At 41.5% G+C, this 26,564-nt stretch overlaps 1 protein-coding gene and 1 long non-coding RNA gene across 4 annotated transcripts in view; one reads left to right on the top strand and one right to left on the bottom strand.

Moving 5' to 3' along the window:
* ANGPT1 (angiopoietin 1) overlaps positions 1–19,101 on the top strand; it is a 275,560-nt gene extending 256,459 nt beyond the window's left edge. For all 3 annotated transcript variants that reach the window (XM_039526223.1, XM_039526224.1, XM_039526222.1), the window contains 2 exons: positions 6,752–6,882; positions 16,738–19,101. In XM_039526223.1, coding sequence (XP_039382157.1) covers positions 6,752–6,882; positions 16,738–16,898 — 292 coding nt within the window. In that variant the 3' untranslated portion in view covers positions 16,899–19,101. The remainder of the gene's footprint in view (positions 1–6,751; positions 6,883–16,737) is intronic.
* LOC120398673 lies at positions 18,909–26,167 on the bottom strand. The gene is made up of 3 exons (XR_005594622.1): positions 26,081–26,167; positions 25,567–25,628; positions 18,909–19,009 (listed from the first exon to the last, which is right to left on the bottom strand). It is a non-coding gene; the product is annotated as an uncharacterized LOC120398673 (long non-coding RNA).
* Positions 26,168–26,564: the final 397 nt, after the last annotated feature.

The following is a 26,564-nucleotide window of genomic DNA, read 5'->3' as shown; positions in this document are numbered from 1 at the left end:
TGTAGGGAGCTGTGCTAATGTCAAAGAATTATGTCAAACTGAACTAAGCAGCAGAGAGAAGCATGGCGGTCATTTTGCATTTTCTTTCTGTGAGAAAGAAAAAATAGTTCCATGTACTGCAGCAAGAATGTTCAGTGCCCAAATAAAAATCTGTTCAACCTGTCAGTATCTAAGATTTTATTGTTCAGATATTTTAATGTTTATAAACATAAGATTGCTTACTGTTTGCAGAGCTAGAGTACAACAGGAATAAAATAAAGCTAAATAAAAGTTCTTCTGAACTACCATGAAAATTGTTGCTTGAGGTTGGAGCAATATTGGGAATGGGCAGTATTCAGTGTCACTTGGTGTTCTTAAGTAATATTACTGGTTTTCTCAAACTGGCAACCAGCAGTGACTCTCTTCTGTCCTTCAGCTGGATGGTATCTTCAGTTTAATGACCATAGCAAGAACAGTAGGAGAGGTAGTGAGATATTTTAATAATTCAAAGATGGTAAACAAATTAGAAAACCTCAAGGTTTTGAGAGAACAGTGTTGATAGAAGTGGCTTTTGACAACTTTCACCTGATCTTCCAGTTTCTTTTCTGCTTCACTCTAATAGCTTTCACCTTTCTCTGCTGTGCATGGCTATTGTAGTTGCCCTTCCAGAATTAATGCCCCTTCCTCAGTAAATCCCTTCCTGCTAGCTTCCGCATCTGGTTTTGAAAAAAAATTGTGGGATTTGTTTTAGATTTACTTACACTAGGACAACAAGGAGTCCGGTGGCACCTTAAAGACTAACAGATTCATTTGGGCATAAGCTTTTGTGGGTTAAAAGAACCTCACTTCTTCAGATGCAAGAAGTGAGGGTTTTTACCCACGAAAGCTTATGCCCAAATAAATCTTAGTCTTTAAGGTGCCACCAGACTCATTGTTGTTTTTGTGGATACAGACTAACATGGCTGCCCCCTGATACTTTACACTAGGACAATTTCTGCATCCCTCACAAAGCCTGAGCAGAAGTGTTTTGCCCAGAGCAATTTGGGTAAGTTTGTGACCTCCTAACACAGAAAAGGGATGAAGGTGGGTCACCCGTGCAGCCAGTATTACAGCCTGTGGACAGGAGTGCCAACTTCAGTGCTCACCACCTCAAGGCAAAAGGTGCTCAGAGCCACAGGATGCTGTCAGCCCAGTACAGAGAATCACCACCGCATGGTATGTGCTTGTCTCCTGTGCCTGAGGCATGTTAAACTCACCAAACACGCTGTGGCTGCAGCTAACTTGTGTATTTTTGGGAGAAGAATTTCAGGCAATCTAATCACTTCAAAAGGCAAAGTTTATGGAGTAAATTTTAAATGGCTTTTCAGACTACTCTGCAGATGTTTGAGTAACACTTTTCAGATCTGTGCTTTCCACACAATATTCTTTGTTTTGGTTTCAAGTATTGAAGATAATCAAGTTGTGTCACACAGTAGAAATGATGAAAAGCAAAACATGCTTAGGAGATTGCCTCTCGCTAGAAGTTCTGTTTATATAGACCCCAAGCTGCCAATGCACAAAATCATGTGGAAAAAATGCTGCAATTTCTAAGTAATTCCAGATAAAAGGTAACAGTTGCAGAATTTTTCAATGCCCTGACCCTATTTACAGCACATAATATAGGAAAGTTATTGTATATGAGTTATAAGAATGAAGACTGACATTAAATGCTTGTGATGGATTCTCTAAATGAATGCCAGTAGCCAGCTGTCTTTTTCATGATGGTCTTAGAATTTAATATGAAAGCTACATAGAAACAGTTAACCTAGAGGTTTATTATATTACATGTGCATGTTTTCAGTTCCTGCTGGTTTGCCATACCTAATAGTTTATTTGTTGTTATTTTGATAGGCCTGCACACTCACATTAGGCTAAAGGTGTTCTTCTCTTACCTAAGCATGGAGTACAGCTTCACTCACTCTAACCCTGCCCACATCTTGGGTCTGGCTCCAGTGTGCGATGCAGCCTTTATTCTCTAGAAACTCCCTATATGAGCAAGTGGGCAGGAGGCAGGAGTAGTCCTGGGTCTGGCATCCACACTGTGGCTTGGCAGCTGTGAGGGCACCCTTTTAATTCCTCTCCTGCCCAATAGCAAGAGAGAAGGAACTTTAACACTGAGTTCATTCTGCCCTGGGACAGAGAAGTGAGGTTCTGCCTGTTAATTTAGAATGGAGCTTAAAGGTTCAATCTAGCCCTTAGCACTTTCGTCCAAGACTCTGAAACCCTTTATTAAGGTGGGTATACATTTCATCACCCCTGTTTTACAGCTGAGGACATTGAAACACAGTGTGGTTAGGTGTCTAATTCCAAAATCACACTGTGTCATTTGTGGGGTTTACAGTTCTTTAGCAGATGGAAAGGACTGTAGAAGTGGGATTTTCCAAAGCACCTCCGTTATTTTTCAGCAGAAGTCAATGGGACTTGTACACCTGAATCACTTGGGGGCTTTTGAAAATCTCACCTTGTAATGTTATCAGTGTTATTTGATATTGTATTACTTCAGTGATGTACTGTCAATAAATGCTAATCCCCCCTAGTATTTAACTAGCTATTTTTAAATGTAGTCTGTATGAAATATATTATTCATGGAGCTGGCTGATCGGTGTCTTTATGGTTTTGGAAATTAATACTTACTTTAAAATGGTTCCAAATGTAACCCAGAGGTAGGGGAACTAACCATTTAGGGGAATATTCTGATAGCCCAGTTCACTCTAAATAGTATTTTACTCCTTTGGTTCATCTGTTCATAGAATATCAGGGTTGGAAAGGACTTCAGGAGGTGATCTAGTCCAACCCCCTGCTCAAAGCAAGACCAATTCCCAGCTAAATCATTGTGTTGTGACCCATGGACCACTTGGTGCCAACTGGCAGAGGACATAAGAGCTACAGAGATTCCTTTGGTCTGGTATTTGTATTTTCGTTCACCAAAGAATGTCATGTAAGGTCTCTAATGAAAGTTAGTGTCATACTGGTCCTCTTAATCACTGTAAGATATATGTACAGGTGATATTTAAGGAGTTCTGTATCTATACAAAAACTATGTTCTTAAAGCATGTAAGGTTCCACCAGCGAAAAGGTACCAACATTTATATCTCTGGCTACATGCAAATTAAGTATTGTAAGCTTTACAATGGAGGCTCATTTACATACTGAGTCACATCCCCTAATAGTGGGATTTGAAAACAATATGAAAGCACACAGGAAAAAAGAAGCCACTGAGGTTGTATGTGTTTGGGGGGATATCCTTTTTGCAAACTAAAACAGCATTGAAGGGACTATTTCTAAGGGGTGCAGATGAACCCCCATTTATTCCTTCAGTCTGTGAGGACAAGCGGTCAAAAGACTTGATCTTATGAGAAGGGATCACAACCAAAGTGGCTGAAAACACTGGGGAAAGAACTTGGGGGTAGAGTATAATTAGGGATCTACCAAATTCTCGGTCCATTTTGGTCAATTTGATGGTCATAGGATTTTTTAAATCGTAAATTTCATTATTCCGCTATTTAAATCTGAAATTTCTTGGTGTTGTAATGGCAGGGATCCTGACCCAAAAAGGAGTTTGGGAGGGAAGGGTCACAAGGTTATTGTAGGGAGGGGTGGAAGTACTGCTACCCTTACTTCTGCGCTGCTGCTGCTGGCTTGGCAGCTGGAGAGTGGTGGCTGCTGGCTGGGAGCCTGTCTCTGAAGCCAAAGCCGCTGCCAGCAGCAACACAGAAGTAAGGATGGTATGGTATGGTATTGCCACCTTTACTTCTGCGCTGCTTCCTGCAGAGCTGGGCCCTCAGTCAGCAGCCGCTACTCTCCATTCACCCAGCTCTGAAGGCATCAGCACAGAAGTAAGAGTGACATGGTATGGTATTGCCACCCTTACCTCTGTGCAGCTGCTGGCAGGGCGCTGCCTTGAGAGCTGTGTGCCTGGCCAACAGCCGCTGCTTTCCGGTCACTCAGTTCTGAAGGCAGTGCAGAAGTAAGGGTGTCAATACCATGACTCCCCTAAAATAACCTGGTAACACCACTGCAACTCCCTTTTGGATCAGGACCCTCAATTTGAGAAATGCTGGTCTCCCCTATGCAATCTGTATAGTATCGGGTAAAAACACAAAAAAGACCAGATTGCACGGGGGAGACCAGATTTCATGGTCCGTAATACATTTTTCATGGCCATGAATTTGGTAGGGCCCTAGCTATCATATAGGAGATTGGGGAAGGCCTTGTTAATTAAGTTTAGTCTCCAGAAAGTGCATTATAATTTCGTTTTAACTATTTGTTTCCAATGGTCTCACTCTTTTTCACTGGAATCTCTGTTCTTTGATAATAAACTTATTCTTGTTTACACTGTAACTACATCTAAGTGCTGTATGCTGAGTAAAACGATGATCCTGAGCTAACTCTTACAAGCTGGTGCGTGTACTATTCCTTTGGAGATAGCGGATCTACGAGGTCTGAGAGTGTTCCATGGAACAGGTCTGAGCACCCCAGAGGGACACTTGGAGGACTTCGGGGGTTGATGTGAGCCTTTCACAGTACAGAGAGAGCAAGGTCTGCCAAGACCTAGAAGGCAGACCTTGTGTTGCCAGAGAGCTGATCCACAATGGGCACACACAAGATTCCTCACGCTAAGGGAAGTGGTGTTGAGGTGTCGCACAACCCTGGAAAGTAGTACCGAATCTACTGAATCTGTAGTACTGAATATGAGATACCTGCCACATCTGCTTACTTCAGTTTTATAGTTAAGCTTTACCCTCCTCTAGCTACTAAACAAACGGCGCCATGGAAAAGTCAGCTCACAATGCTGAGGTCTTAATCTTGCTGAGTAGGATGTTTATAAAATATGAGCATAGGAGCATAAGCTTGTAAATAACCCTAATACCCTGCTCCTCCAAGGAAAAGCAAACCACAGACAGCTCCTATTGCTCAGTGATTTGTCATTCTGTTGTAGTATATGTATGATTTTATTGGGACTAAGTGAGTTTATGGTGTGGTTTGTTAATAAAATGATCTGGCCAGCACTGTCTTTCCTGATTGAGGAAAACAGCATTCACTGGTTTTTTTAACTGACATAAGCCGTCTGTGAGCTTGGTGCTGCTGCCGCACTGATTCTGGGTGGCAGTTGAATGCAAGCTCATAGATATCATGCACTGGAGTAATTTTTCTATCAACACAACCTCAGGGAAATTTATTTTGCTCTGCAAACAATTAAGCACAACTAGCAAAATAAGTCATCAGCATCTAGCCTAGTGAATGTAGACAGCACTAATTCCAGGCTTTTGGTTGTTGATATGAAACAAAGAAATGAACGTGAGCAAAGCCAGCACTTAGACTAAATTGTCCCAAAGCTCAGATATCCCTTGGTGAAGTAATATGCTAAAGAAAAATCAGCTAATTGATACTATGATTGAACAACAGCACAAGGCATTGACATTTCTGTTTCTCTGGCATTAGCTATACTTTAAATTTTGTAGGATGTTTTAGTCTTGCCTCCATTTTTTTCAGTGTTGGTACCAGAGTATGAGAGGGTATGGTACCAAGGTGGGTGAGGTAATATCTTTTATTGGACCAACTTCTGTTGGTGGAAGGTACAAGCTTTCAAGCTACACAGAGCTCTCCTTCAGGCCTGGGGAAGGAAGCAGAGATTCTGAGCTAAATACAAGTTGGGACAAATTGTTGAGTAAAAGAGGTAAAGCTTGTTGGAGGTGACCACTTGAAAGGAAGTGGGCAATTGGGGGTTAGATTGTTATGCTTGATGTTAGCAATTAAGGATACCAGTCAGTGTGGTGTACTACAAATTATTGTAATGAGCCATAAAGCCAATGTCCCGGTTAAGCCCATAGTTTTTGCTGTCTAGCAAAATAATGAATTTAAGTTCCCAGGCTCACTTTTTGAAGCTGGGTTTCTTTTTAGGACAAGTATTGAAAGATCAGATCTTATGAGAGCACTCTGTGAAAATGTTCACCCATGGATGATACAGTATTTTTGTCTTTTATCATTTTTCTGTGGCAGAGCAAGGAATTGAGCCCAGGTGTCTGGCTAGTTCATTAACCATTGGATCATCTGTCCCTTCTAAAAATTTTGGAACTATTTCAAACCATGAAGGGGTAAAGTTTTCAGTGCAGTGCTTGGGGATTAGCAGCACCACATCCATTAACATTAATATAAAGCTAAGTGTGTAGCAAAACTGTGTCATGCTAAAATATACACCCAACTCTAGGTATACTGAGTAGTACCTTATTCTTCAAACAATCACAATTCTAACAGTTCACTGAGTCACAGTGAATTGTACCTCACTCTGCAATTAGTCTCATTGAAATTACTGGGGAAATTTGCAGCTTAAGGTACTAGTCAGCATGAGAAAGAGAAAGGGATAAAATTGGGCCCTGTATGAGCAATGCCACCATGTGAATCCATACCTTCTTTTCGCCTTGCTCTCTCCCTTCACTCATCTTTCTGTCCCTTTCCCCCTCTCCTCTCTGTCTCTCTCTTCACTCTCTCCTCCTTTTCCCAGTTTAGATAATTTGTAATGAGTTTTGGTCAGTGACAGAACTTATGCCCTAGTGAAGATATGCTGAAATACTCTGGATTTCTTCATCTTACCTCTGAAACAACAAATGGATTGACCCAAAACCCAAGACATTTGTGAGGTTTCTGTAACCTTCAATGTGTACATCACCGCAGAAGCCAATCCCAGCATTATTGTTACCTTTAGTGATATGACTGTTTGCTTTGACTATTTCAGGCTGTATCTAAAAGGACACACGGGAACAGCAGGAAAGCAGAGTAGCCTGATCTTACATGGCGCTGATTTCAGTACTAAAGATGCCGATAACGACAATTGCATGTGCAAATGTGCCCTCATGCTAACCGGAGGTAAGCACAGTCCCACGAAGGCATTCTATAAATTTTAATCCGCTGTGTATTTCTAAACTGACCATGATGAAGCAACTTTGGGGAGAGGGAAAGATGATGTGCAATGCTGTGTGAAACTCCTTGTGAGGTTGTTATTATGGGCATTGTGGTTGTACCCCCAGTTCCCTGGCAGGTGCTGTAGAAACACAGAGCTTCACTCTGGCACCCAAAAGTTTACAGTATAATTTGAAACAAGCTGCAACAAGTGGTGGCAAACAATAGAGGGGAAAGGGGGAAGGAAAATGAGAGAAAGGGGGAAGGAGGTGAGAGTTTGTGGAAGGAAGAGGAGGAGAAGGAAGAGGTTAAGGGTGTGGGGAAGGAGGGAGCTCAGAAATGGGAGGGAGAGAGGACTTTTTAGAGCTGAGAAGATGAGAGACAGAACAATTCAGGCAAGAGAGGAGATGGAGGGAAACAGAAGAAAAGAAAATGCTGAAGGAAAAGCCTATCAAGATATTAAGGCCTGGTTTACCCCCAAGTTTTGCACTGGTATAACTGTTTCAGTTTAGCGGTGTGATTTTTTAACTTAAATAGTGCTACTGATGTGCTACTTAAATAGTGCTACTGATACAACCCCTAGTAGGGACACAATCATAGTGGTATAAAGGTGACAAACTGCTTATTTCCCTTCCCGTACAGGAATATTTATACTGGTATACAGAATTTGGGGAAATGCAGACTGAAGCAGGAAGAATGCTCTCCTTTCCCAAGCAGCTGCCTCTGGGGAGCTAGTTATTTTGGCTTGCGTGGCAGGTCAGTCTTCCCTGCTAAGCATAGGCTATGTCTACCCTGGCACTTTTGTCTGTAAAACTTTTGTTGGTCAGGGGTATGAAAAAACACACCCAACAGTCGCACGTTTCACTGACAAAAGCGCCAGTGTGGACAGTGCTATGTTGGCAGGAGATGCTCTCCCACTGACATAGATGCCACCGCTCATTGGGGGTGGTTTAATTATGCCAACAAGAGAGCTCTCTCCCCTCAGCGTAGAGCAGCTAGACGGGAGGCCCTACAGCAGGGCAGCTGCAGCAGTACAGCTGTGCCACTGTAAGGTCCGTAGTGTAGACATAGCCTTAGTCTGCTGGTAGAGCTCTCATTCCACAGGGCTCTGAAAGACACAGGTATATTCCGCTGCATCAGGTCTGTAAATTAACTGAAAAAATCTCTCTATTGTCTAAGGGTATGTCTCCACTACAAAATTAAGTTGACCTAAGTTACGCTGGCATACAGCCACAGCAGTAACTAAGGCTATGGCTACACTTGCACTTCAAAGCGCTGCCGCGGCAGCGCTTTGAAGCGCTAAGTGTAGTCAAAGCGCCAGCGCTGGGAGAGAGCTCTCCCAGCGCTGTCCGTACTCCACCTCCCTGTGGGGAATAACGTACAGCGCTGGGAGCCGCGCTCCCAGCACTGGGGCTTTGACCACACTGGCGCTTTGCAGCGCCGCAATTTGCAGTGCTGGAGAGGGTGTGTTTTCACACCCTGCTGCAGCGCTGCAAATTTGCAAGTGTAGCCATGGCCTAAATTAAAGATACTTTTGAATGTCCACATTATGCTCCTTGTGTCAGCGGTGTGCAACCTCACCAAGAGCGACTTAACTGTCAGTGTGGTGCATCGTGGAACGGCTTCTGAAAGGCAGCAGTAGTAGTTAGATTGGTTGCAGCTACATTTTAGTGTGGACACTTACAGAGTTAGGTCGATGTATGCTGCCTTACATCAACCTACCTCTGTTGTGAAGTCCAGGGCTAAAAATACTGGAGAGGCAAATGAAAGGAGGGAGTAGGAAAGAGATGAACTGCCAAACTCAGAGTAAAGTTCAAATAGGAAAAAAGCAAAGAAATGCAATTAGTCTTCAGGGATAATTTAATCGGTTTTACAAGTAAGATTGTTTGAGTAATTTATTGTTTTATAAAAGAGTCAAGACCTCAAAATCACAAATTGTTTTTTCCCTTAATCTCTAAATATTTCACCCTGTTAAATTTCTCCTTACACATTCTACTGCATTTTCCCAATAACGTTGATTTTCTCACTCCCTACAAATATCAATTAAATCTTTCAAAACAGGAACGTTCAATAGATTGATTCCAATTTTATGTCACAACAAAAGGGCAGAGTAAGAAAAGTGACCGTGACGACAGTTTGTTAAAAAAGCTCTCTGTCAAAAACTGGGGATTGAATATTGTCAAGCCCTCTGTTGTTTTTGGCAGCCCCACAGACAGCATTTTAATTATGAATTATATGAAATCTGCAGTTAGGTTTCTGACTATCTTGAGAGCTTTGGGGATCCTGTAACCTCTGTGAGATGAGCCCAATATATTTGTGTCAGGAATAAAGATTGAAATAAACTGCAGACAAAGTTTGTGAGATGGTTGTAGTCAGGGCTGAAAATAAAGATTTAAAGAACACCCATGTGGCTCTCTCAGTGATCTCATTAGCTGCCACTTTCCATCTGGTCCACATCAAAAGTGTTATCCCAAAAAATACTGTGCAGCAGCCTCATCAGAAGAATGAATTCAGATGTCACCTGCTCTTAGGGACTGTGCTATGTGTATTGACCCTACTTCAGGTTGATCTTGGGGGGCAGTGTTCAGAGGCATAAAATTGGAGTTAGGTACCGAACTCCCATTAATTTAAATAGACAGGTGGGGCCAGTTCCATAGAGAGATTTATTTGAGAGCCTAAGTCCAAAATTTAGATCCTCATACCCTCAATCAGATGCCCCCAACTCTGTAGGCACCTAAATCCCTTAGGCTCCTACGTTTCCACTGATAAAGTCTCCTAGGCGCGTAAATGTCTGCCAGTCATTCCTGCAAGTACATATATTCAGAAGCTACATTAGAGCACATATGCTGGGTCAGGTCCCCGCACACAACACAGCTGGAAGAGGTGCTATTGCCCCCTTATGCTCTATAGCCCAGTGGTTAGAGCACTTACTCAGGAATTGGGAACTGTCAGTTCAAATCCCCATTCTACCTGGAGCAAGGACTTGACCCCAGTGAAAGCCCTAGTCACTGAGCTGGGTGGTACTCAATGTCTTTTATATGTGTGAGAAAGGACTGAGCTGGCTTTGTCGCCTAACTCCAGGAGCAGGTTCATGGCTCTGAATGGAAACAGGCACCCAAACTGAGACCACACCCCTCTCCTCAGCACTTCCTACTGGCTAGCTTAGGCAACTCTCCACTCAGCATGCTGGCTTTTGTGAATCCAATTGGTAGGCTCCTCACTCTTTGTTTGCATTTTACAGAAATGCTAGTAGATGGCAAGGTGCCTAAAGTTTGGGGTCCCCAATGCTCTACCTAAGTCCCCTTTGTGGTTCTATCCCATGGATGCCTAACTACCCTTTGTCCCTTTGAAAATCTCTCCGAGGTTTTTTTTTGGAAGGTATAAAAAATGCAAGTGTTTCACACTTATTGAAGGTTACACATCTAAAACAATATTATGTGTTTCTAAAACATTTATAAACACTTATTGCCATAGTATGTAGGTTGATGTTTCTACTACAGGTCATTCTTTCTTATCCTCAAAGCCTTGTAACACAATTTCTTTACTACATAACATGTTACTACAACAAGGTAACCTAATATTATAGAGGCTTTTGTTGCAAAGCATACCATTGTTGTGATAACTGTAATCACTTCTCCCGTGTTCACATTATACCAACAGTTGGGGAAGAGAGCTTTCCAAAGTCTGATACAATTTCTCAGGACAATCAGCTGAAGGAAGGATAAAGACCAAACATACTTTTTAGCATTATTCTAGAAGAAGCACAGCACTTTGCATGGCAAGATTCCTTAACAAATAACAATACATTGGCCTGGTGCTAATAGGAAACAGACACCTTCAAGGCTAGGTAGTAGAGGATAGGTAACTTTCAAGGAAAATACAGATGTCACAATTCCAAAGAGTGCATAAAGTTTGAGCCAACTCAGGAAGAGCATTAGAGGTTGCTGGAGGTCATAGGCCAGATCCTCAGCTGGTGCAATTCAGTGTAGCTTCCTTGGTCTGGCCTGCTGACTTCCAGAGGATACATCACATTCTCCAACCACCATCACACACCCATAAAAAATGGACTCTGCAACTCAGTGATTCCCCCAACCTTTTGATTTTATTTCCTATCAACAAATTTCTTCTCTACAGGCACAGAGATGTTCACACTTTCTCCGCTTTTATCCATATCCTACATTATAGTCTTGCTGATACTGTGCTTTACTGAAATCATAAAAACTGTCCTGCTCCTCTAAGTCCAGTATAACAGAAAGGTCCAAATCTGGTATAAGAGTAAGTTTACTGTCTGTCTTTCAAATGGTAAGCAAAATAGGATTCAATATTTTAGGTTAGGGCAGGGGTCGGCAACCTTTCAGAAGTGGTGTGCCAAGTCTTCATTTATTCACTCTAAATTAAGGTTTTGTGTGCCGGTAATACATTTTAACGTTTTTAGAAGGTCTCTTTCTATAAGTCTATAATATATAATTAAACTATTGTTGTATGTAAAGTAAATAAGGTTTTTAAAATGTTTAAGAAGTTTCATTTAAAATTAAATTAAAATGCAGAGCCCCCCAGACTGGTGGCCAGGACCTGGGCAGTGTGAGTACCATTGAAAATCAGCTCACGTGCCACCTTTGGCACACATGCCATAGGTTGCCTACCCCAGGGTTAGGGTTTCACTCTCCTGTAGGTGCTCTGCGGCTGAGTTCAAATTCTATGGGTACAAACACTACATACAAGGGACCAGAAAGAGACATTGGATTTTCAAAGGAACCGTTCATCCAACAAGGCCACTCACATACTCTCCCCAGATAAGCCACATTTCGAGTCTGACAGATCGGACTTGAACGCTGCATGTTGTGTTTGATGGACGTGAGCTTGCATTCACAGGGTGCAGGAAGGAGAAGGAGGATAAAAAGTGTCTAGTCACCAAGTGCCCACACTTCAGAAAGCCATTCCCAGAGTCTGTGAAGAATAAAGCAGCCAAGAGAAGCCCCCACTCTGGAACATAATGGCCATGATAAACACCCAATATACTACAGAATTACTGTATATCTGGTGAATTGATGGGCAGTAGCTAATGGACAATTGGTTTGGGCCATAGTTTCAAACAAGCCTCAACACTCTTACACATTTGTGCATGGAAAGAAACCAGGTAATTAGGAAGGCCATTTCCTCAGCAGCTACATGCAAATGCCACCACCATCATCCCTTTGGGTTTTTTTGTTTTGTTTTGTTTGCTTTCATGACTGCAGATTTTAAACATACAAAATGTGTGAGTGTGATTTCAGAGAAATGTGACCAATAAGAGAGTCATCCCAGTGTTCACACAGGCAGCTGTTACATTTTTAGGCTGTTTTTACAAGAATGTTTAGCGATGATCTCTCACACACCCTCAGAACACAGGTAAGGCAGTAGAACAGTAGAAATCTCCAAAACAAGGGTGAATGTATCTGAAGTATTCAAAATAGATTTAATTTTTTTTACGAAAATTAGTTGGTTTCAAATTTCACAGCTTTTCACTAGAAGTAACAGCATCATTTAAACAACACAGAACGCCACAAAACATGTTGCAGAAGAGCAGCTGCCCACAGTGGGGATCAATGTTTATGTCTTTAGATGGTTTTAAAACAATGTAGTAATATGTTTTCTAACTCATACTTTGTTTAGACAGTATACTGTATGACATAAGGTTGCTTGACATTTCCCATACAAATGAAATCATTAGAGATGCTTTAACCTAAAACAATTAGGAAGCTCTTTTCAGTTGACATAAGCAACTACAAGTCTTGATACTTACAGAAACATGTACAAACTGTCTATAATTTTGAACACAACCTTTCTTAACCTTCTGAGAGCCTCTTCCCTTCTAGTGCACTCAAGGCTTGCTTTTCCTACCTTTTTGCCTACTTCTCCTCTTCATGACTCACTCCAATGGCTGACCTGATGAACCCAGGCATCACTGTAGACAGTACAGTGAAAATCTCTGCTCAGTGTGCGGCAGCCATAAAAAAAATCAAACAAAATGTTAGAATCTATGAGATACAGAATAACATGGACATATCATAATGCCGTAATACAGACCAATACTATGCCCTCACCAGGAATATGGAACCCTCTATCTCAAAAAGAATATAGCAGGAGAGGGACAGTTCACGGATGGATGATGAAAATGAATAGGAGCACGGAAAAGGCGAGAACCAGAAAGTATTGGGACTGTTGACCTATGGCAGGAGATTACTAAGATGAATAATAAATAGTATAAAGAAGGTAGATCGGGCACTACTGTTCACCCATCTCATAACACGAGAACAAGGGGACAGTCAATGAAATTGAAAGGTAGCCAATTTAGAAGTGATAAAAGGAAATTATATTTCTACACAAGTAGTCTGTGAAACTCATTGCCACATGATATCCATGAGGCCAAGTGTTTCCTGAAATTCAGAGAAAGATTTGATATTTAAATGGATAATAAGAATATCCAGCATTGTTGTAGTATATTAAAAATAAACAAGATCTTTCAAGCTTCAGGCATAAGCCAACCTCTATTGGCGGTTAAGAGGATTGACCTGGGTCTGTCTATCCCATACCTGCAGGGTTTCTTCCTCTGAAACGTCTGGTATTGGTATAGACAGATGAACTGGACCATTGGTCTGACCCAGCATGGCAATTCCTATGTCTTCTTTTGCAGCTATCTGGGAAGCCTGCACTTCACTCTTCCTTCCCTTCTTCCCTCACAACTCTTCAAAAAAGCCACTCTCGCCATTCCACCCTCTACCCTAACACACAACCATGCTGAAAATCTGGTCCGTGGCCCAACATCACCTCTGCTGAATTCAAAGTAGAGAACTCTGATGTTAGAGGCTTTGGGGACACTTGCGGGGGCTTGTAGAGCGATATGGGAAGAGGCTTCTCAAAAATTGTGAACAGGGATGGGGAGAAATTAAAAAACGAAAAGAGGGAAAATAAAAACACGTTAGTGTACTAATGAGAAACCTCTCTAAAAAAGCCCACATATATAATCATACTTGGAAGCATGTGGTATGATAAAGAGTACTACTAAAAATATTAAAGGGGGAATTAGTCTTAAGAAAAGAAAACTTTGATGGAATATTTCACAACTCCCCCCATAATACCTCCTAGTACTTTTTTTATTAGTATCATTTCAGAATTTTATTTTCTTTGGGCAGCATTTGTAGGACACCACTGAATGCAAACCCCCAGATCAAGTCCTACCTTCCTGCTGTTCTTGTTCCTGTAAAATGAAATGGTAACTGATGCAGCTTATCATGTCTGTATTGTGATACCATAAACGGAATCCAGCTGCATCTGTGTTCCAACTTTTAAACATGAGTGTTAGGTTTTCTCTGTTCAGCTTTGTCTTAAGTTTCTACACAATCATGCTGTAGTTACAGTACATCAATTGTACAGCTTTCTCCTTCTTTGCTTATTAGCCCCGTAGGTATAACTTTGTAATCAAAGAGAGGTCAAATGTATCAAAATAAAAGTTTGCCAGAATTTATCTGGCATAAATCCTCCCCCCAAGATTTGATTATGAAGTGTTACTTGTGGAAAAAAAACACCTCACTGAGTAGTATCCAAAATCTAAGAAATTACTTTACAAGACTAAAAACATAAATAACATAGTCTGAATGCAAAGGGTAGAGTAAACACTGGATGTGTATACTACTCACTGTCACTGTTGTATCCAGTGGTTTAAAGCCCCCAAAACAATGGATTATTATAATCAGATATAACAGCAGAATCTGCTGACACAGGAGGAAGTATGCACTGCAAAAAAAAGATCTCGGTTTTTAAATTCCAGCTCAAGAGTGGGACTCCCATTGGACTGGGAATAATGAACACTAAACATTAAAAAGCTCCATCTTTGTTTGCAAGACATGGAATTGTTCCATGGAGTCAAAGAAACCTCACGTCACTGAACTAAATATGTGCACTGCTCGATCATTATCTGGTCCTGGTAGAATTCTGCTGGTGCTGCTTGCAACAGGTTCACAGATGTTTCTGAGGAGTCAATGACTTCTCAATAGAAAGGGGACAAGGTGATTACCCAATTGAAAAAGGAAAAGATCCAGGTTTTATTTTTATCAGGCTAGCAGTGGAACTTTATAAACTAATTTGATTTGGAACAAATACTGCCTCTCCCGTGCCGTGCCGCCCCCCACCCCCATGTGGATGAAAGGCACTTACATTGAGGATTCACACCCCAGGGATGCTGCTCACCTTTGTTCTAACTATGCAAGACCCACTCCACAAACAGGGAATCCAGCTGCCAAGGCTTTGACAGTCATGGAGAGGGGGCCTCCTCGCTCTGCAGCCTGAAGGGGGGGGATTCATTCCTTCTCCTCCCTCAATTTTAGCAGAGCATCTTTATAGGTAAATGCCTAGGTAAATGGCCAGTAGGTAAAATCTTGACCCTGGCTAAGTCAATGCCAAAACTTTCACTGTCTTCAGTGGAGCCAGGATTTTCAGTGTTGCCAATTCTTGTGATATCTGGTGTTTTTCTTAAGGCCTAGCCCCTCTACTTATGAGAATATCAGTTTAATTTTTTTTTTAAGTTGTAGTCAGTTTTTAGCGCTATGGTTGTGGTGAAAAGCTGGAAAATGAGAACTCTTAAGGTTAAAAAAACAGAAGAAAAATAAAAGTGTCCCAAATTTATATTTTTTAAACTCTCATGATTTTTAAGCCAATGTCATTATTTTGGGATGTCTGACACATGATTTTTGAACAACCTCAGGTTGGCAATACTGTAATTCACAAAAAACACAACTTCAGAACCATCTCCTTGTGCATATAAACTAGTATGAGTGACCATGGATTTCCAACCAGTGTTAGCTTTCTAATCCTTTGCTTGTCCATTCAATTGTTTGTAACCACCACCTGTTTCATCTTCTTTTAAATTAGACTGTAAGTTCTTTGGGAGAGAGACTGTCTCTTACTCTGTGTTTCTACAGCACCCAGAACAATGGGCTTCTGCGTATTACCATACTATAAATAAATAATAACAACGTAGTCCAATTGATAGGATGTATGCAGGCGCTAGTATTTGATTTCTTATGATAACATTATATTGCCTAAATTGGGTTGATTATACTACATTGTGTTTTTCCAGACCCAGTAATCTACTTGTTTTGACAAACTGATGAACAAGAAGTTATATTTTTGTGATATTTAAATGGAAAAAAGATCCACTAATCCTTGCTCCTCTTTCTTTTGAGCATTTAGCTGTAAATCTTCCATTCCACATTTTGAAAGTAAAATTTTACTTTCTATTTATTCAAGCATTCATACTATCTACCTGATAAGAATTACACTTATCCAATCAGAGAACAGAAACTAATCATATGACTCATTTGACCAATTAAAACTCAGCAACACAGCTTGACATGCATACCATAGATTTAACAAAGTAATGACAGGTTTTGCTGAATGCTTTCTAATGAATAAATTTGAGAAAAAAATCACAAGAGGTAAAATTATACATTATGAAGTATTAATTTGACTACTGTACTTACATCAGTTGTGAGAGGTGGAAATTAAAGTACTATATTAACATGTAATCCAATTTATTTTATCCATAGTTATTTTGTTCCATCACATCAGCTATATTATGCCATCTGTCATACTATGCATACTCAGTGCACAGCTCAACGTGCATTCTCTTGAACACAAAATAACCAACCACAGCAATAAAACAAAACCCTTGCCCTACTAACGACATTTACAGGAGCTACAAATTGGCAATCAGTTAAAGCTGTAAAACAAAATGGAAATGCTTTGTTAACAGGCAGTTTAATTCCTTGTTTTTAATTGTTTCAGGCTGGTGGTTTGATGCCTGCGGCCCTTCCAATCTGAATGGAATGTTCTATACTGCTGGACAAAACCATGGAAAACTAAATGGGATAAAGTGGCACTACTTCAAAGGCCCCAGCTATTCCTTACGTTCAACAACTATGATGATTCGGCCCTTAGACTTTTAAATGGACTCAGCAGTGGACACAAAAACAAAACACAATATCACTCTTTTCTGAAGAACTTCTTGTGTAACCTTCAGAATTAAAAGGCTGGGGGCTTCATGAAAGCAACAAGTAGGAGCTACACAAAGTTGCTCCACTGTCACTTCATAGCCTGCAAAAACTCTACACAAGTCAGCCCATATGCTGATGACATTGGGACGGCTTGGCCTATGAGAAAGTGGCTGTAATGATTTTCCAGTGGAGGAGAACAAGTGAAATTTGTGTTCCTGTTACCGTGACTGAATCTAGCGTCTGTCGGCAGATGTCTTTTCCTTTGTGTAAAAGATGCAAAAAATATACTGGATAATACTGAAGAACAGAAGCAAATCTACCATAATCTATTGAGAAGAATAGTTTTCAGCAGTGAAATGGCATCACATCTATGCAAAAGTATTACAGATAAGCTTTTATTAATGTATATCTTAAATTATCCAATATGACCACTCCAATCATTGTCTTTCTTAAGTGAACTGAAGTTAGACAGATGGAGTTCTCTTAAACCCAGAATCAAATAGTGTATGCTAGAGTTATTTTTCACTCAGCCCTTTTCAAATGTAAAACATGTTCCTGATAAACATACTGAGTCACAGTGCATGAAGAATGATAAGGATAATATGCAGAAAATCGTCAATTGCTCAGCACTGTTAGGGCAAAGTAAGTGTAGGTAATCCAGATAATTGGCATAATTCTTGAGCTAGGATTTATAGCGTGATAACAAAAGTAACCATGTTTTTTTCCCCTGCAGCTTTTGCCTGCATTATGGACAGTCTGAATGTCACATTGAAAAATTGGAGGAAAGTTTAAAGAATGTGAAATATATCATGAAGAAATATGTTATTTTGCATATACGATTTCCTTACAAAGTACACAGGAAAGCAGAGTGTTAGGGTGTATAAAAATGGCATAAACATGTAGTTTACCTGGATGGATTCATTTTAAAATATCTTTGCATGTGCACACTTTAGCATTAATTATTTTAAATTGTTATTAGATCTTCATTTCTTCACTATATTATTTCACCTATTTTGTGAATAACTGAAGCAAGCCAGCTTTGCACTCTGCTTCGGCTATTACTATAAAAAGTATTCATCACAACATTATAGAAAATAAAGGAATAATTATAATTATGAATTGTAAAGAGCATGTTTATATCTCTACAGTAAGAATAATGGCCATTGAATTTGTACATGCTGCGTTGACTCTATTCAATGCACATGAATGCAAAACTACAACAGGATATAATATTAAACTAACTCTAGAAAGGTGCTACACATGTTACTTCCCATAAAAATGTGTGATATTAAGTAATTTCTGTTATACTAAAAATGTGGCTTGGGTGCAGGGTGAGCTGCACATTCCAAATATTGGAATATTTAAGGCGCCTATAAGAAAAAAGAAAGTTTGTAGCAAAGAGGTTGAGTTGCATCCCACCTTAAAGCTATTATACTTTCCATTTAAAAACCTCTGTTGACATAATCTGATGGCGAAATCAGTTTTGGAAATTAGTCTCTACATTCAATTCCTGCTTTGAGAAAAATTAAGAGGCTGATCCTACTCCAATTGAAATCAAATGTAAAATGTCCATTGATTGAAATGGGAACAAGATCAGACCCATTAAACATATGTGGCTGGGGTTGTTTGTTTTTGTTTTATTTTAAAAAAAAAGCTATTGTTGAAATCAGACAAAACAACAATCTAGTGGTTGTGGGGTTTTGTTTTGTTTTTTATAGATTTTTTTAAGGCAACATGAAAGAACAAGGAGCACCACAGGATTCTTTTGTAATTTTGCTAGCTCAAAGTTTTCCAAGTAGGAAGGGCTTTGTTTTTATGCATCTGTATGATTTTTTTTTAAACAATCTTGCCCAAGGGGTTAATTTTTTGTGTTCTGTGGGTTAACTTACCCAACAATTTTTTGCTCAGCAGTTCTTCATAGTGCTGCTTTGTCTGTTTCCAGCAATCTTCACAATGTGTACAGTCGTCATTTGGGTGCAAAAACTGTGGTCTGCCTTCCTCTGTGTTCTCACAATTTTTCTTTTTTTCCAGGTCTCTGAGTTAGGAATGCCATTTTGTAGATACTGTTGCAAAAGACAAAACACATTAAAAAAAAAAAGCATGATATATACTGTTTATTTATCTGGGTTTGAAAAAAAAATGGGGACATGGGTTCCTGTCCTTTATAATAAAACAATTTAAAAATATTTGCTGACTCTGTCCTTTGCTTTGTTTTGAGCATGCATTTTTGTGGCAGAATGATATGTCGTCTAACATAGTGACATCTCTCCTTCTCAATAATGTTCAAATGTTCAGACTGTTCTTATGCAGGAACCCTCACTAGTTTTTTTGTGGACAAATGAATATCTTCTTACCTTTAAAATATGTATCTGGGTTTTATTTTACTCATTTTTCTTGCTTAAAATAATCAGGTTATATTCCACATTCTTAGTCTGACAAATACAACTTGCTTTCAAAATTTTTTTAATCTCTCACATTCCACTGGCTAAGATACAAATTAAAGTGCACTGGTTGTTTCTCTTGCCCTTATGATTGTTTGTTCTTTAATCACCCATTGGTTCATGGTGTCTGGCAGTGGCAAATCTCAACTGATTGTTGTTCCCTACCCTCGAAATTCGTCTTGTTCCATTTGTATGCCTCTCAACAATTGAGGGACCAGTTTCAACCTCTTTTTGTAGTCCATTTATCCTCATTTTCCCAGGAACTTCATCTTAATTAGACTTGTTCATTGTACACATTCAGCTCAACCTAGCTTTCTAAAGCAATATAAAACCCAGCATATAAGACCATATTTTACCCTTCAAACTAAAAATGCTGCAGTATGCAACTGAAGAGGCACAATGAATGGAAAAGGCTTTTATTTGGCTTTGATTTATAGCAAAAGAACAACTGCCTTGAAAATGAGTAAGAAGACTGCTTTTTAAAAACCTATCAGTGATAATAGCAACATCACTTCTAGTCTCGATTTCATCTTTTTTACTATCGGGGGTAGCCGTGTTAGTCTGTAGCCACAAAAACAACAAGGAGTCCGGTGGCACCTTAAAGGCTAACTGATTTATTTGGGCATAAGCTTTCATGGGTAAAATGTGTCCATTTATTCTTTTACATAGAGACTGTCCGGTTTGGCCAATGTACATGGCAGGGGGCTTCGCTGGCACATGATGGCATATATAACATTAGTAGACGTGCAGGTGAATGAGCCCTTGATGGTGTGGCTGATGTGGTTGGATCCTCTGATGGTGTCGCTAGAGTAGATATGGGGACAGAGTAGGCAACAAGGTTTGTTACAGGGATTGGTTCCTGGGTCAGTGTTTCTGTGGTGTGGTGTGTAGTTGCTGGTGAGTATTTGCTTCAGGTTGGAGGGTTGTCTGTAAGTGAGGACTGGCCTGCCTCCCAAGGTCTGTGAGAATGAGGAATCATTTTTCAGGATAGGTTGTAGATCGCTGAGTGTGTGCTGGAGAGGTTTTTAGCTGGGGGCTGTATGTGATGGCCAGTGGCGTTCTGTTATTTTCCTTGTTGGGCCTGTCCTGTAGTAAGTGACTTCTGGGTACCCATCTTGCTCTGTCAATCTGTTTCCTCACTTCTCCAGATAAGTATTGTAGTTTTAAGAATGCTTGATAAAGATCTTTTAGGTGTTTTTACTTTTTACTGTGACAAATACACAGAGGGCAGATAAATTAGGAGAGGTGTATTTCACACCAGGTAGAATCTGAAATGATTTCTAATTCTGTCTAGCACATCACCGGATTGTTGTTACATCAACTCTTCTTCTGATATTATCCAGCATTCAAGAATTCAGAAATATAAATCCTTAATTGATGAAAATATGGAGAACTCAGTCATTTGCTAAAAAAGAGATTCAACATAAAAAAAAGATAGTGGAGAACATCTACTTTTTAAAAAACAAGCATAAAATAGATCAAGGAATTGGGGAGATACTGGGAGGGAGTGGCTGGCTCAAGAAATTGTTAATGAGATATCAGAGGGGTAGCCGTGTTAGTCTGGATCTGTAAAAGCAGCAAAGAGTCCTGTGGCACCTTATAGACTAACAGACGTATTGGAGCATGAGCTTTCGTGGGTGAATACCCACTTCGTCGGATGCATGTGAGATATGGAGCCTTTAACGATGAGGACACCAGTATGATTCTAGCCCAGATGACTATTGATCAAGTCTATATTAATCAATAGCCTATATGAAATGAATTGGCAGTTTCCATCTAGTTTCTAACAGAATGTCACAAAACACACCCTCTTAATCCACCTCTTTGTTGGTGGAGCATAGGACTGAATGGTCACAGAGACTGAGCTAACCATTAGCCACAGACAGCGGGCCTCCTAGGCAGGGCCGCCCAGAGGGGGGGGCAAAGGGGGCAATTTGCCCCGGGCCCCGGGCTCCGCAGGGGCCCCCAAGAGAACAGCGGAGGCTCCCGCCTCCGCCCCTCTCCTGGAGCCTTAGCACATCAAGCGGCGTCTCTCAGCCGGGGCCCCTGAGCCCCGCCCCGCGCCGCGTGGGGAGGGGGCGGGGCTGGGAGCTCCGGCCTGAGCTCTGCTCCCTCTGCTGGGCCCGGAGCTCCCAGCCCCGCCCGCTCACCACGCGGCTCTGAGCGGGACGGAGCTCAGGCCCCGCCGGAGACACGCTGCGGCTGCTCCGGCGAGGCACTGAGGCTGCGCGTGAGGAGGGAGCCGGGGGTAAGAGGCTGGGGCCGGGGGGGTTGGCTAAAGGGCAGGGAGCCCTGGAGACAGTCAGGGCAGAGGTTGGGGGAGGGGGCAGGGAATGGGGGGGTTGGATTGTGGGTGTTCTGGGGGGGTGGATAGGGTCAGGGCCGCCCAGAGGGGGCGGGGCAAGAGGGCGCTCCCGGTCTTCGCCGGCGGGGGGTCCTTCTGCTCCGGGGCGGAAGGACCCCCCCCCCGGCGAATTACCGCCGAAGCGGGACCCGCCGCCGACATGCAGCCCGGTCTTCGGCGGTAATTCGGCGGCGGGGGGCCCGACCGGGGTGGGACCCGCCGCCTAATTACCGCCGAAGACCGGGCTGCACGTCGGCGGCGGGTCCCGTTTCGGCGGTAATTCGGCGGCGGGGGGCTGCCGCCGCGGGTCTTCGGGGCACTTCGGCGGCGGGTCCCGGAACGGAAGGGCCCCCCGCCACCGAAGACCCCAGGCCCCCGGAATCCTCTGGGCGGCCCTGCTCCTAGGACAAGACTGGAGCAAACTGGGAGGGAGACATGACAAATCCTGCTCAGTATATGAAACCAAATGAAGAACAACTCAAATATCATGGAGGAGTTTTTAGTTGTTTTATTTTTGGAAGAAGTAGCATTTTTAACTCAAAAACACGATGGACAATTTCAATAAGGACTGCAATTTTTTTTTTGAGCAAGTATATGTCTATCTTCAAGCTAAGATGACTTCAGCATCAATCACTTGAGAAAATACATGGTGTTTGTATATGAAAAATGCTATTTAATAATATACCATGAAATTAAGAAGTTGGGAATGAAACAGCAAAATTCTTTATGAAAAATGTTGTGTAACTAAAAGTTTCAGTTCTGCATGCTACAGAACATTCTCCCACTGACCGAAGTGCATCTGGTTTGTGGAGAATAAAGCTTGTGACACTGCACCCCATATTCTTCACAGAGATATTGTTATGATTATGACATAATCATAATGTATTTTATTCAAGATAAGTCATGTGAGATGTCATTGGAAAGGTTATTATTTACTAAATATGATTGTCCTATTTGTATGAATGTATCATTTTTGTATCTGAAGTTAGGAACATTAACTAAATATTTGTATTACCAATGTGTTTACACCTGGGGAACACTCCCTAGGCAAAAGGCTCTCAGTCTAGATGACTGGCTGGAAAGCGCCCAATCATGTTAATGAGCCATTAGGAGAAAACAATAGGCTTTAGGAGAAGCTTATCTCCCACCTGGGAGACTCTGCAGACAGCCTCCAACTCATGGTTGCTGTGACACTACAGGGACATGTGACCAGGTCACCTGGTGCTGGACTCCATCTTGGGATACCAGTGTTTTTCCACTGACTGGGCATGGGAAACAAGCTTTGAAACAAAGGGTTCCTGCCATATGCAAAGGCTATTTAAGGCAGGGGAGTGACATCATCGTGGCTCTTCACTGACTCCCCACCCAAAGAGACTCCTGGAAACACCTGAGGAACAAAGACTGAACTGGGTGAAGTGCTGGACCCAGGCTAAAGGGGAAGGACCAGGGATTGGGATGGGGCAAGGGGGTTTGGTTTTGTGCAATTAGAAAGTTGGCAACCCTAGCGTCTATTTCTAGGTGGGGGAACTGGGAGGTACAAAAATATGCTCCTGTTCTCTCTCTTGTCAGCCCAGTCTGCGCCACTTATGACATGGAAGTGCCATCGCACTAAGGGTAGGTCTGCTTCACTTCTAAGCTACTCACAGCATTCAGCAGGAGTCAAGCTCCACAAGGCCTGAGGACATTGGGCTGCCTCACAAAAGCAATAAAAGTTCTACCAAAGCACCCTGCTTCCCAGGAAAGTGAGCTGGAGGGAAGGTGCCATTGCCAGCTATCCCTCTATGCTCTATGGGTAAAAAATTGAGGCTCTCCAAGGATATTCTTCAGTTAGATGGAGAGGTGGGAGGCAGGTTGATACCCTCCCTGTGGACCTCTTCCAGGGAGAGGAGAGGAAGTGGGTGGGGGAAGAAAGGGAGAAGTTGATAGAATATGTAGTCGGGGGTTCTGAACGATGAGATGAAGAATCAGAGGGCATGGGCAAAGAAAGAAAAGCACGGTGAAACTGAAAAAGAATGTGTAGGAAAGTCTGAGGTGAGAACACAGGAATAGAAAGAGAAGAAGGGGAAAGACGATGAAGAGAGAGCAGCAAAGAATCCTGTGGCACCTTATAGACTAGAGAGAGATGAAGGAAGCAGAGCAAATAATTTGTAGGAAGGTGAAAATCAACAGGTCTTTGAAGAAATTAAATGAAATGGTCTTGTATTAAAAAAAATCTGAAAATTTCACACTAGAAAAATCAGAGAAAATAGTATTAAAGGAAGAAGGATGAAAAGATAGTTCAAGACAATGAAAATTAAGAAAAGGGAAAAGGGAACAAAGAACAAAAAGAAGGGAGACAATTTTATTATTGTTATTTTATACAAGTGTTGTGCCAAAAGGTTATAACACGATAGAATAAACATAGTGTTACACATGATGGGCCAGAACCTGTAGCTGCATGCAAGCAGCTTGATTACATATGGACTGCAGATCTGGTCCAATATTATTAAATCTTCATATACCCATAAGCATGTCTGGAGAGCCTGTAGTTTTGGAGGATCTGCCTCTATTTAGCCTGAATAATTTCCCTTTTGCATGGTTAGATTACAGTTGTTTTATGTCTGTAATCATTATCAGGTAGTTAGCCAATGTATGAATGCAATACGATAGCATTCTTCATTTATTCTTCTTATTTAATACTTCCAATGCAAAATAGATGCCAACAGTGTTTTATATCTTGCAAAATATAAAACAAAGCCCAGAGAAGTGGCCCCTTCCTTGTGGAACCACTGGTGACATTGTCTGTGAGAAACAGTATTCTCTTAACATGAGACAAGAATCCGTCAGTCAGCTAAATCAGCTTCAGATAATATTTATTCTTCCACTAAAAGACATGGATTTCCACCCCTGCACAGCCCCCTCATGCTTATATTTAGAATCACTATCTGCTCTCAAGGAAACTACAAATCTCAGAACTGTTCCCATTCAGATGCAGCACTGAACTGCAGGTTTATTTTCTTTTGGGTAATGGAGCAGAACTCCCTGGCATATATTTTGCTTTTACATTTTTTAAACAAAATTCTTTACTTTATTTTCATTTATAGTTTTCCACTTTAGAGTTCACCTTCCACCCACCCATGATTATTATTTGATTCCTCTTCTGAAAGCCTCACCCAACACAATTAGTACTGTGAAGTCTTTGAGCAAAATTCTCCCTTCTAGGGCTATGTCTACACTTCGCACCTTTTAGTGACACAGCTGTGCTGCTACTGCTGTGCCTCTAAAAAGCACGCAGTGTAGCCACTCTTTGTCATCAGGAGAGAGCTCTCCCGCCAAACAAAAAAATTCCACCCCCCAACGAGAGGCGGTAGCTTTATTGGCTTTTTTCAGTGCTCTCCTGCTGACAGAGCACTGTTCACACCGGTGTTTTTCAAACGGCAAAACTTTTGTCATTGGGGGATGTGTGTTTTTTTCACACCCCTGAATGACATAAGTTTTACCAACAAAAGTCCAGTGTAGACAAAGCAAAATTCATATAGTGGTTCTTGACTCCAATACGCTGGTCTCCCTTCGTGCCTGCAGCTCTCAGGGCAGGAAAAGCACCAAAGCACCACACATTGCTTATTGTCCCTTCTGTACCCTCCATTTTGACTTCTGGGGGTTATTCTGCCATAAAAATTCACTTCTGAGACAAACATGGTCCCAGGGCCTGTTTTACATCAAAGCTGCACTTTGAGACGTTCCAGTGTGAGTGACTTAATGTGGTTTTAAAGTCATCTTTGTGCTCCTCAATCCTGGGGTCAACTGGGGCCCAGCCACCCTCCACAAAAAGCAAATCAGCTTCATGGGTACTTACTTGTTACTAGCGGCTCATGTTCTCCAGAAGCTATTACAACAGCTAGGGACGATAATAGGGACCTTTATAAACAAAAGTAATGATGTCTGATGAAAATTATTTTATATAAAAGGCAAGTTAAAGAACAGGGAGGAGGTGGGGCAGGGGTAAGCTGAGGCAGGGAGTTCCCCTGCGTGCCGCCCCCCCACACACACACACTTGCTGCAGGCGGCCTTCTCCGTGATCCCCTGCCCCAGTTCCCTCTACCTAAATGCTGGCAGCGATCGGGGCGGCCAAAGTTCCGGCCGCCCCGGTCGCTGCCAAAGAAAATGGCGCATCCCAAATCCCAGCGCCCTAGGTGACCACCTAGGTTGCCTAAATGGTTGCACCAGCCCTGAAAATATAGGTACATATGTAAAATAGAAAGCAACTGCCAGTTTCCTGAATGCTAAGGGGAAGGGATGACCATTTACACCAACAGAGCATCTGGCCTCAATGAACACAAAAATGAATTTTAAACCACTGTTGTACTTACACCACTGTTCAGCTCAGCCGGCCTACAAGATATCGCTCCACAAGTTGAGATGCTTGGAAACAGACATTTATTCCATTTCAAATAAACTGAAATACACAATGAATAAGCCATGTTAAATAATGGTGTGGGAGTGGGTATGAGTGTATATATATATAAATTCATCTTATGATCAAGCAAGAAGTTTAAGTTATCCAGCAGCCACAATCCACTCTGAAATATATTACATTCCTTATCCTTGATGTTTTTGACATTTGCTGCCACTAGTAGTTCAATATTGAGGTTTTACAAGGTTTAGATTGAACACCAAAGAGGCTGAGCTGGAATGAAGGAATGCTGATCTAAAAAAACCTAAAGGGACTGATAAAGCCAGGATTTTCAAACATGAATGCCCAAAGTTGTCTATAGTTAGGTACCTAAATAAGTGCTTTCAGTTTTAAATATACTAAGCTCCCATCGACTTCATCTTACTTCAAATATATTAAAA

The sequence above is a fragment of the Mauremys reevesii genome, linkage group 2 (assembly GCF_016161935.1).
Source record: "Mauremys reevesii isolate NIE-2019 linkage group 2, ASM1616193v1, whole genome shotgun sequence".
Lineage (NCBI taxonomy): Eukaryota > Metazoa > Chordata > Testudines > Geoemydidae > Mauremys > Mauremys reevesii.
This window is presented reverse-complemented; position numbering and strand designations above follow the sequence as displayed.